Source organism: Pleurodeles waltl, chromosome 1_1, assembly GCF_031143425.1.
Source record: "Pleurodeles waltl isolate 20211129_DDA chromosome 1_1, aPleWal1.hap1.20221129, whole genome shotgun sequence".
Lineage (NCBI taxonomy): Eukaryota > Metazoa > Chordata > Amphibia > Caudata > Salamandridae > Pleurodeles > Pleurodeles waltl.
In genome coordinates this window covers 440,224,041-440,236,981 of record NC_090436.1, presented here as the reverse complement: position 1 = coordinate 440,236,981, position 12,941 = coordinate 440,224,041, and the positions used below count along the sequence as shown (strand labels likewise).

General features: G+C 43.9%; 1 protein-coding gene across 1 annotated transcript in view; it reads right to left on the bottom strand.

Moving 5' to 3' along the window:
- CCDC125 (coiled-coil domain containing 125) overlaps window positions 1–12,941 on the bottom strand; it is a 262,752-nt gene that overhangs the window by 114,797 nt on the left and 135,014 nt on the right. The window contains exon 4 of the mRNA XM_069224454.1: window positions 1,260–1,346. Within this exon, the coding sequence (XP_069080555.1) occupies window positions 1,260–1,346 (87 nt within the window). The remainder of the gene's footprint in view (window positions 1–1,259; window positions 1,347–12,941) is intronic.

The following is a 12,941-nucleotide window of genomic DNA, read 5'->3' as shown; positions in this document are numbered from 1 at the left end:
TCCCCTAATTTGGCCAGTGCATGCCATGTGAGAATGGCTGAGGACTAATATCTTTGAGGAGGGATCTGAGGTCATACGGGTGGTCAATAACACGCCCTCATGGCTACCAGGACTTAGTGGTGAGTAGCTGCATTATACCCTCGAATTATGCCTGGAATCAGCAACCACCCTCAGTCATCTCCTTCACACAGCAGCCTCAGGGAATCTTCAAGTTGCACTACAAGTAGGCTCTCCATCACAACAAACTGAAACACCATCAATTAGAGATAGATTCTTCTTCATTGTTAGCCTCCTTTCTTTCCTGTTCTCGACCTACACAACTTTTATTATTGGAGGCTCACTAATATAATGGTCAGTCAAGTGCAATACTTCATCAAGCTTTGTTTCTATCCTCTCATTCTTCTGTGTCCCGGACAAGAAATCTTTGTCTGTGTGGACTTTTAGACAACTCTTGTCTAAATGATGAGAGACAGTGTGCTGATTGATGGAGTTCACTGTAATAACAGAAAGTTGGCCAGTGGGGTGGGAAACAGATTAGACTCTAGGGAAATGTTTCTCAAATTATTTTTCGTTAACACTGTATAGGTATGAGAAACAAACATATGCTTTTTTAAGATACCACTAGATTATCTAGCAGAGTTTGCACCTCAGAGGGAGAAGAACTATTCAGCAGGGAAACAGTTTACTATTCAGAGAGGTAGCAACTCAGATTCGGTGCAGTCCAGCCCACATGTAGACATAAGGGGCAGAACAAGATGGAAAAGACGACACTGGCTGCAAAAGGACAGATATCAGATGTTTATTGTACTCATTTTAATCTGCCTTGCATGAGTGAAAGGCAGAGTGGATTGCCTGTGATTCAAACCTGTGAGATCATGGTGTCACATGTAAGTTCACAGAGTGGGTGCATTCATTCACTAAGCCACCAGACCCGGCATTAAAGTGTTGCACCCAAATGGAAAGATAAGATGGGACAGTAGATCTCTCCTATGTTATGTCTAGGTACTTTCTAGCTTAGTTCACAGTGGCAACCTCCCCATGATGTTTATTCTTTTAGTATTTCTCAAAAGGAGGTGGATTGTGTGATAGAGCAAGCAGCACATGCTAAGGCTCAGCATGTGTGAACAGCTGATATTGATAGAAAGCAATTTGTGATTGATAGATCATAAAATATAAAAGGTTGTGTCCATCAGAGTCTGCCATCAATGAAAAAACACTGTTCGTGGAGAACTTTGGGAATATTCAAAAGATAATCTTACCAGGCCTTGCAAGATTTTAAGGGCTTCATCCTTTCCTTCCATTTGTCTCTGAGAGGCTTCAAGCTCTGTCCGTAAAACATCAACTTCCTTTAAGTAAAACAAAACAAGAAATTGATATTTTAGCAAATCTGGTAGATTTTACAGCAATAATAAATGTGACATGTTAAAACACTCACACCCGTGCAAATGTATATTGCTTGAGCTGAAAGAAAAGCTGCAGTCATTCAAACGGACAGTGATACCTTTTGGCAGAAACTTGAAAACCAACCATGAACAGCTAGAGGGTATTACATGTGTGTCTTACATGTTTGATTCAAACACGCAACAACATGGCATCAAACAACTACATGCCAAGCTGGTAGAACAGTAAATGATGGAGCAGTAAACCCCTAGCATTGGATTTTGTAGAAAATAGGTCACTCTGGGGCTTTAGCCACTCATGACAACCACCAATCAGAACATCTGACACACAGTGGACTTGGCACCACCTACAACAAAACACAGCTCAGGATGAATACCATTGAGACAGTTGAAGAAAGTGAGACCCACAGTGTTTTCTGTGATGGTGCACAAGAAGTATACCTCTGCGGAAATCAGAGTCAGCTCTGAATAATTGTGTGCAACAGTACAGCAACTCTTTACAACTTCACCCCATACCCCTGGATACAATTCGGAAAAGAAGAAACACTTCACTAAAGTGAACAGCCAACTGTTTAACTAGGACATAGTAACCATGAAGCCCAAAGTAAGTAACCTTAAATGGAAACAGAAATTAGACAAACTTGACAATGATAGGATAAAAGGCAAGATTAACTAGAGAGTATACCACAATGTTGTTAGATAGGCAATACCAAAATGTTGTTAGATAGGCAAAAAGCTATACTAAAGTGACCAGATCATACCGCTACCTACCCAAGTCTCAGACTATTCAAATGCAACTAGTAGATATAGAGATCTTGAAAAATGTCCCTGCCTCAGCTTTACACTGAGAAGACCACCTGAACTTTTTCATTGTGAAAATAAAAAAGGTCTGCACCACATTCACCATCAAGCCAGAACCAGCTTCATTCCCTCATGCAATTTCCTATTCTGGACACTTGCATTCATCCTTATCAATTATCTCTCTATAGATGAGGAACTGCTTGCTTCTAAAAACAACTACCCTTGTAGCTGACTTTAGGATCAGCTGAAATTAACTATACTTTAAAAAGTTTGTGACAGACATCAATAAAGTTCTGAATAAGAAGGGTAGAATGCCCAGATCATTCAAATGGCATAATTACCAATCTTCGTTGATGACCACAGGGACCTATCCAACCATATGCGTATTTTAAATATTCCAAACCAATACATGAAACTAAAGACTGAGGTAATCCACCAACTCTAAAAGTATGTTTGCTTAGTTTACTGTACAACCTGCAATCAGGATTCAGGCCTGATAGGGGCACAGAACCTGTCAAACATCTTTGTAAACCTGCTGACAAGAACAGACTTGCCACCCTGTCTTCGATCTTTCCAGTGGCTATGACATGAATTACCAAATAATACTAAGATGTCTGCAAGATTGGAAGTGTATTTTCAGTCTGGCACTAACTTAAGTTCAGAAGCAAAAACATCTGGATTGGTCTCTCACAGCCCAGTATTCTAAAGATGCCATGCAGACAAACACAAGGCCCCTCCCTCTCCTGCTGTAGATTAATAGGTAAATATGGCCTTAATATTAAGTCATGGAGCAATAATCAAGAAATTAAGAGTAAAAATCACAAAAAAGGTTTACCCCTTCAGGCTGCACAGAAATAGTTATGCGCCTTTCACCCTTCTAACTTAACTATAAATAATGACATATTTTTCTTGTTACCTTCCCAAAACACGTATTTCTCTTTTGCAAAACCGACCACAGTGATGTAAAAAGTGACAAAAGTCCATTATGAAACCCTTCCCACCATCATGTTTTAAAAACCACTATGTGCAGGCTAAAAAATGGCTGGCCTCTCAAGAAGTGAATCTATTGCTGTCCTCTCTAGAAGAGTTTTATTGAATAAAAATTAGGTCTCTAGTGTTTCTGAGATAATGTTTTAACCTCGGGTCAGATATGTTAGGATCAGGTGTAAAAGAATTAACGAGACCAACAAGAGCAGGAGTCCAACAGTACAGGGAAAGATGGGGAGACATGGGATTAGAGGTTTTGGAGGGACTGGTCAGAGGCAGCTTAGATTCAAAGGCTTCCGGTCGCCTTCTCGCTCAAGGTTATGTAGCAACCAATGGTACAGAAGCCCTGAGAGAAGGCAGGAGCTTCCAGTGGAATTAAATAACTATCGGAAAGAGTGGACATTTGCTTCTCAACTGCTTAGTTGTATGACTCTCTGACTTGGAGTTCTCGCCCACCATTTGCTCACTGTCTGCACTTAAGTTCTTTTTCTCACTTCCTTCTCGTTTCCTCTACCCTTTACAGTTGTCTACCAGTGTTCTGACTGAACTAACTGCACTGGTTATGTTCCTTGCCTACCTGCCTGGTGTGTTCCACTGGTGTATCCTCCTCTAACATTCCCTGGGTTGACAGCTGCCACACGTTGACTCATCTGCCTCCCAGTCCTCAGGCTTTTCGGGTTGCCACATGTTTACCAGTATTCTTGACCCATTACCAGCTCTTCCTTACTAAGAACTTACTACATGCTGCACTGGAGTGGGAGTTGTGGCTGGATGTGGTTACACCTTATAATAACTATCACCTATGTCCTTTATCTAGATGATCTTGGTAGGGTGTGTGCAAGTAGATGTTTGATGAATTAATATTACATGCAAAGCTGTTACAACACCACTGAAGATGTTTTCGGTGATTCTATAACCCATACCCATCTCCTGCAATGAAGAATATGTGCATTGACTTTCAGTTACTTCAAACAGTGTCACTCGCTAAGGGTGGAGTCTGCGGTATCAGCATCTGAATCCACCAAAGATATCCTTTTAAATCTCAAACCTCACAATGTCAATTTAGTAATGGTCAAAGTACTACTTTATATCAACTGCATATTTCCAAACAACCTATAAACATGTTTTTATTAGTCAAAAAATGTTTGAGTTCATCTTTATTCCAAATACATTCAAATCTTTACAGTCTAAGATGGAACAGTAATTCATCATCATCATCATTTATTCAGTTTCTTAGATGGGGAATTTCATAACATCTGTGTACTTATACAGTGATTCCCTACCTACATTAATAACAAAGACATACTCTTGTTCATATTCTAATCAGTATCATCGATGTGAAACACTAAAGAGCCCTCAGACAATCCTATTTAGATTTTCCAAGAGATACAGTTATTTGCTGGTAGACATGTTTACTCATTGATATTCATTTGACAATTCCCAATGTCTTAATGGACGTTGATAGCAAAGTTTTTACTTGACCAATAACACAATGCTTTTCTCGGGACAGATACAATTCTTGGAGTAATTAAAAATTACACATCTTTTCCTGGCAGAAAATAGGATTGTTTCCCTACCAAAGATGGTGCATTTTATATTTCACAGGGAAACCCAATTTTCATGAAAAGGTTTGGGAGCAACCACATAATTACCCTGTAGTTTTCTTGGTTTTTTTCAGGAGTCAAGAGTCCCTTACAGTAGCATATCTATTCAAACTATTAATTTTCTATTACTAAAGCTGATGCTGCTTTGATAGTCACAAATGTTCATATTATTTTTCATTGTTTAAGATAAATGGTTCTTCATATTTACTGCTATCACTCAGAATCTGTGCCACCACCTGTCAGTATTCTGCCTTGCTGCCACTATGCGGCGCTCACAAAGGTCCTCTGGACTCATGCCTTTATCACCAAATATGAGGTATACATTTCTACACCTTGCAATCCAGTCCAGGCTTCCACTCTATTGCCCTGATGCATTATGGTCCTTGTAGTTCCATCTGTCTTCAGACCATTCCAAGATCACGTCCTGGTAGTGGTTTCTTGTTCACTAGATTTGTTCCTGCGTCCTAGGGTTATTGTGAATCTTTTATGGCTTTGTTCCGGACCAATCTCTATGTTTGCTCTGATCCACACTTCATTCCAGGCTTTCGTGTGTCCTGTCTTGTGTCTCCTGGTTTCCTTGGTCTTACTTTCTACAAGCCTCAGTTCAGCCTTCCCTTCATTGGTAATTCCCTGATTCCCTGCACGTGGTTAATTCCTTGCACCTGGCTCTCTCTGCACATGTACTCCTCTCCTGAGCCACCAGCTATTTCAGTCCTGTGAACGCAGAGTTCACTGGCTTACAACTGATCCCTGTTGGGTCTTTTTGAGCTTTGAGCCTGAGCACCAGAGTTTCGACCTTCCCCTACATCAATAGCGCCTCACACCAATCATGTATGATTGGGAGATTGCAGGCCTTCCAATGCATGGAAATGGTTCTACTGTCTATCATCATAGCAAGGTTTATAAAGCGGTTGGACGCTTTTGCACCCTTTGGATGTTTAAATAGGCCGAGCATGGAGCATATGCCGGTTTGCTCTGTTAATTCTGTTATTGCTCTGGCAATGTAATTCCAGAATCATTCCACCATTGGACAGGTCCAAAATATACTGGCCAGGTCAGCGGCTGGGCTCTGGCATCGGAGACACTCTGGAGAGGAACCAAACAATTTATGGAGGGATTCTGGTGTGAGATAGGTTCTATGCAGTAAGTTGTGTGGTACATACAGGAATTTTGCATTTTGCGATACTTTCCTTGGATATAAAAGCCATCTTTCCCATTCCTTATTTGTGAATTCCCTATCTATATCCCGCTCCCAATACCTGTAAGTTGGTAGCAGGCGATCACAGGCAGTGTGCGATAAGGCTTGGGTGACCAAGTGAATAAACAACAGCCACTACTTATAGTGTGGAGCGTGTGAAGATGATCTGGTCCGAATGGAGCAGCACAGGATATGTTCAAGGAGTCAGGCTGCTATAATTTTACTCAGTATTTTGTAATCGGATGCCAGCATGGAGAGCGGGCGATATGAGGTCAATTCCAAAGGGTCCTTCCCAGGTTTGAGCAGAGTCCAAAAGGGACTCCCGGAGCAATGGAGGAAGTTGACCTTCCATCAGGGCAGCCTGCAAAAATCCAGTTTAGTTTAGGGGCCAATAGGTGTTCATATACTTTGTAAAATTCTACAGGAAAGCCATCTAGCCCTGGGGTTTTACAACTGGCCAAGTCTCTGATTGTGCCTCGTATTTCTTGTATCGTGAGAGTGATGTTGAATTCTTCTCTGCCCAAGGGATCAATGACAGGTAGTGTGACCTCACTGAGGTGTGAATATACTGTATTATTTTGGGGGAGGGTCATTTAAAGTTTGGTAGTGGGAGGTGAATGTATTATGCATGTCTACTTGGTTATTGAGTACACGTCGGAGTCAGTCTGACCATAGTGATAGGTGACATTAACTACTGTAGTGATACTTATGTTTGACCACTGACTCCATGGTGCACTTACCTTAGCAGCACACTGTCACATTAGTGACCACCAGATGAATTTTGCCTATTGACTTTATTTTAGCACTAGCCACTGCCACATTAAAAGCTGCAAGTAGTTTTTCACATTGTACAATGTGCACGTTTTTATTTTTCGTGTTCTTTCCCATGCAGGGCTTAGGCTGATAAGAATGTACTAAGACAGCAGGAAACGGTCTTGTTTTGAATTGGCACCTTGGGATTGTGGCCAAGTCCCAACGTGTTATTTTCAAAGCTGGCCTAAAGCAATTTTTTATAATAAACTTCTGCAGTGAGAGGGAGGTTCTAGAATTTTCCTCTCTTGTTTGTTCAAAGTATAAGAGGCCAAGACCAAATGGACTGGGGCCGGAGTGTTGTAGGCATATCCAGGACACTGGAGTGTGTCATCCTTCCTATGAGGATAATTGATCTCTCGCCCCTCAATCGTTTCTGGGGTCTGGTGATCTCATGTTGAATAGGAGGGAGATGAAGCAGTTGTGCCCTTGCCTCATGGTGATGCATATTTTTTAAATCATTATTTGCTTTGCATTATTATATAGATAGATACATATATTTGCTGTGTATATTGAAGTGGAGAATAATTTGTACATGTTTTCATTTCATTGCTGTGACCATTTTTAAACGTGTGCTTTCAGCATGCTAATCTCCTTTTTAGGAACCTTGTGAAGTGAAATAATAAATCTTTTCTTTGGACTAAGAAGCACATTCCAGAGATTTTTGTCAGTGCATGAGTGTTTCAGCTCAGTCATTAGTTAAGCAAAACAACTACGCAGAAGCCATGATAATAAACAAACTGAGTTGTTCCCCTCTGCATGCATTCTGGCCTGTAATGTTCTGAAATCCATTCACCGCAATTGCTCCACTAGTCGGATATGTGTCTCCGAAGCTGTGGTTGATGCACATCGCTGCACTGGGTCAGTATGGGCTGAGACTTCCAGTGTCCTAAGCTTGGTTTCAATTTACATCAGTTTCCTATGACGGTCTGCTCTGACCCCTATGGTTATGCAGATACAGTGACCATGTAACACAACTTATAAAGCCTCCCATTCCACAGTATAGGAAGTCGCTGCACCCCAATTCTCAGTTAGGTAGTGCATTAATGTCTCTTGCATGGCATCCCTGAACACCTGGTCCTCTAGCATGTAGGGCAGCAACCACCAAGTGAGAACAGGTGGACAAACCGCCCCCAATCAAACTGTAACAAAAGCAGATTGTGGTCAGAGTACATTTTCCCTAAATATTCAGCTGTGGTGATCTGCAGCTGGAAGGAAGATATATAATCCAGTCTCACATGTAATTTGTGTGGGTGTGAATTGTATGAATATTCTATAGTGTACGGGTGGAGAGAGCACCAGCTATCTACTAGTGACCAATTTGCTAGCCATTAAGAGAAATGAGCAGCAGTCGTTACCATGGGGGAGGTTGGTAAGCGAGGGGCGTGAGAGAACTAGTTGCAGGTCGAGTATGCTATTGAAGCCCCACCTCCCGAAGAACCAAGGTCAAGAGGTATGTAAAAAAGGCTAGCTGTCACAAATTGGGGCATATATACTTTCCAACAGGACAGGCCTGCCATTTAGTAGCCCCCAATTTATACGGTGCTGGTACAGAATGGGACTCCAGGCCAGACCCAAATAAGGGTACCCCATACAAAGCCAGTATGTGGTACAATAACAATAACCCTTCCAGAGCTGCTGCAGTTTATCATTCTCATTCCTGCTATATGTTTTTTTTGTAGAAATGCTACCTAAGCGCCCCTAGTTCTAATATATTGCTCCACAGCATTTCTCTTGCGAGTTGATCCGAGACCTCAAACGTTCATTGTTAACATAGCCAGTGACCGCTGTAATAGGCCTCAACAAAAAGAAAGAAGGCCCACTCTGGTCAACACATGGCTTAGGAGGGAAACATGCAGAAGTGTACATTGTGCAAGACAAGTACAGGCCTAAAACTGGACACAATGTTAGAATTGAGCGCAGGGACAGAAATGAGAATGGAGGAAAAGGCCAGGTGCAGGGCAAAGCAGTTACAACCGGTCCTCACATACCGCAGATAAGTTAGAAGGTCAAACACGAGAGCCTGAGACACTTTCTGATACATGTGTTAGTGGGAGGCGTACATCACGGCAGTCCTAAAAGGAGATACAGGATGCTTGTGTGCGTCAAGGTTGGTAGAGGGAGGAGGACAGGCCGTAAAACTTCAGAGCACGGAAGTAGCGCAGGGAGGATACACTGATAGATTTCAGAGAGTGAGATCAAAAGACATTGTGCTCATTAGAGGATGTATACGTATATTATGTACGCTACAGCTGCACTTTAGTGGCAAGTAGTCAGATGCTTTTTAGAGAATTATTGCTTGTGCTAAGAATGAATAGAGATAACAATGTATTGAGCTACACTGCTAATTAGGACTATGATAAGAGTTGTGAAGTTTCCACTGTGGACCAAGTCTATAAAAGATGCGGTTTGTAATAGCTGAGTTGAGTGTGGTTTCAGTTACAGAACTGAGCTGTGCTACCGGCTGTATTTTTATTTGATATAAACATATACTATATTGCCATCACAGTTGTGACACTTCTTTATTTCTTGAAATTCGATAACACTACCCAAACAATAAACAAACAATCCCAAATACAGGGTTCTCCTGCATATGCTCCAGTAAAAACTATGGCCGCCCAGGAGCAAGGCGGGGAGGGGTGGCCACGGTTGGTCAGTCTGGGCAGACCAAGAACTTCAAGTGTCTAGTGTAAGGTGAACTACTTGGCTTACGTGTTTGCCATCCTTATTGACGTAAGAGTCAGTCCAGGCATATGTCTAATGATGGCCGGGGTCTAGTGAGGGCCGCTGCAAGTGTATTTAAGTTAGTTACAATTGGATAGGACGGGATATGCAATTATATGAATCTGTCAGCTGTTTCTGGGATCACATCTGGTAGGACCACTGACTAAGTCCTGCTCCCAGCTGTGTCTGATTCAGGTTCTGAAAGCATGTCTTCTGGGGTGGCTGGGAGAGGGTGTTTGTGAACGTCTGTTCACCAACAATGAGGTTGCAGCCGAAAGGGCCTATATCTGCTCCTCTTTAGCTGTGTAAGGGTGGGAGCCCTCCGCAGCCTGGTAGTTTCAGCATCCCGGTCGTTTTTTCTTGTCTGGATGATGTTGGGGGAACAAGGAGGGTGGGGCTGAGGCATCGTAGCAGCGCTGTTCCACCCACTCACAGGCATCCTTTGGCTGGGTGAAGGAGTAGCTAGTTTCATTGACCATGACCTTAAGTTTGGATTAGAAGAGCAGTGAGTATTTTAGGCCAGCCTGTCGCAAGTGCTGCTTTACTCCTAGAAAGGATGCTGTGCGGCGCTGCAGTGTAGTCGGAGAATAAGAACTTGCTAACATTTTCATACATGAGTGGTTCTGCCGTTTGGGTTGCTCGCCACATAGTCTCCTTGTCCTTATATTTGAGGGGCCGGGCAACCACTGGCCTGGAGGGGCGACCATGCAGGTAGCTTCTTCGCCTGTACTCAGTGCGCCTGTTCCACCATTGGGGAGAGCACCCAATAGGGCCCGCCACCTGCAATAACCATGTTTTGAAAAAATGAACCTGATTGACTCTGTCTGTACTCTCCAGGGAGCTTGTGATGTGGAGATAAGCCCTTCGGGAATGACTCTTCTTATCTTATGCTCTGTTCTCCAACTCCCAAACTTTTGCAGTGTGGGATCTAGCCTGTCCCTCCAGGTCAGACAGCGCCGGTTGGATGTCATTGATTTCAATTTCTGCATTTGTGATATGGGTGGACAGTTTTCTATGATTTTCCCTCAGGAGCACAATCTCAATTGCTACTGCATCAACTCTACTTGGTAGGTCTTGCCTGGTATCAGCAATGGCATCAAGGATCTTGTCTAATTTCATGTGAGAAAGGGCTGTGGTTGATGCATGCATGGGCGGCTCCTGGGACACGTGATATGTGGCCTCATTGATGGGTCGTCCCGTTGGTGGAGGGCCAGCTTCCCCACTTCTGCCCTATGATTGGGCATCTGAAGGTAGTGAACTAAGGCAAAACAGCAAATGCGGCCAGATGCATTGTCCAGTAAAGGAGACGAGCATTGTGTATTTAGACGTGGCCACCTACCGACATGCCAGAACCCCGTGCCACCCTTGAGAGATAGGCGAGGGGGCGTCTTGAGCAGTCGCTAGGGAGGGGGGCCTCAGATAGCCAAGCAGACCCCTGTGAGGCAAATTATCGCACTACGATGTTCACAAACTAGGAGGCATGGATGATGGGGTAGTATCTTCTAGTGTCTCAGGTGTGCTCTTGCTCTGTAACAACCTGGGGCGCCACTCAGTCCCAGGCTGCCAGTATGGCTGGGCCCGCTACTCCTTTCGGTCAGCGAGAGCCAGAAGAAACCAAGGGGGCACGAGAAGCCTAGAATACTCCCCTATGGTGTCGACAATGCTGGCAAAGATTGTCGGGGCTCCTGCAACACAGTATGGGTGACACTCATCAACGCGCAGACACCCAGGGAAGCAGTAAATAGTGGGGCATGGTCTGTTACAGTCCCTCCACACACGACAGTGCGTCCAGTAGCATTAATCTAGACAGTGACCCAACAAAGGGCGGCCCACATGGAGTGCTCCCTGGCTGCCTAGACCCCACCAGTTAACACCGTCAAAGAGATGCAATGGGCTCAGTTTTGTTTAGGAAGACAGACACCATGATCCAGTCCAGACAGGTGGCGACTTGGGTCTGGTGACCCTTTCGCCACATTTAAGCAGCGTGGGCTGTGTCTGTCCCCCTGCGCTGTGCCGGCGACTAGTAGAGAGGCGAGAGGGAACCTTTTACCCCTGCTGATGCAATCGTGGACCTTCATGCTCCAGGGGACAGGTGAGGCGCTAGCTAATTAGTCAAATATACCCCAAAGAATAGGCGGGGAGGAGGGTGTGAAAGACGGCACCCCTTAAATGCTGCTATAAGGGGTGTTTCTGCAGCGGTGAGGTGCTCAGGGCAGAAGGCTCCCCAAGGGAGGGGGAAGTCTCGGCATGTAGAGGAATCTTCTGAGGCATCATGAAGGTCAGCACCAATGACCGCGCCACTAGTTTTACTCACTGAGGTGCTGCCTTGCTATGTTTCCATTGTCGCTCTCCTGTAATCCGGCCTGGAAGGGGCTCCTCGTCCCCGGTACAGGTCAGGATAAACAGCCTGCCTGCCGCCTAGTCCAAGACAAGGCTGTCGAGGCTGGTTATCATCCCTCCGCTGATGGCTTTAGCCCGATTTAGGCAGTGTGCACAGGGGAGCAGACCCATGTAGGAGACGGTAGACCTCCGGTTAGACTGCGCGAGTACCAGCAATGTGCTTGCAGGTATGCCAGTCAAAGTTCGGACTCTGGAGCTAAGGAACAGCTCTACGGATGCTGCTCGGTTCCTATCCTTCCTATGCAGGGTGCAGGGATCCACTGGGCATACATGGCAGCAATTTGCTGCGGATTCTGGGCTGTGTGGCAGAGGGATCTTAAAAGTCGACTGCTATTGTGCGGCTCCTGGCCACACACCCCCATATCATTACCATCCTAGTACATTTGACTACCAGTAAGTCTACAAAGCTTTAATTTCACTGCTATGTTTATAAATTTACCAAACCGTGCGAGTTCCATTGTGTCACAGGTGTAAAACAAAGTGCTAAAGTACTTCTTTCTACAGGATGTGATTTCATTTTTCAGGAACACTGTTCGAAGTAAAATGCGTTGTGCAGATACAATTCGGGGCAGCAGCAAAGCAAATGTGCTATTGATTCTCTTCCATAATTACAAAACATACAACCTGTGTTGACTGTCAGCTGTACCCTTCATGTTGCTATATATTCACTGATCGTCAGGGCCATAAAACGAAGCTAGTTTTAGGTCTTTAATTGCAGATTGCAGATAATTCGACCATGGGTTCTTCTCTTCATTGTAAATTGTTTGCATTACTAACTTCAGTGAGTATGGTTTTGGGGTTAAAGTGTGATAGTGATATCCGATGCTGGACGATTCACACTCAAAGGTCTGTCTGAGGAGACAAAACTCTAATCAAGTCTTGTGAAGTGTACTGTGATAAGCAAAAAATGTCCTTATATGTAATACACTGTAGTCGATGGAATAGCGATTAACATTCCTTGTTGCAAGTATTTCTTACTTCCCAACCAATCGGTAATTATTATAGGCTTTTTCCAGT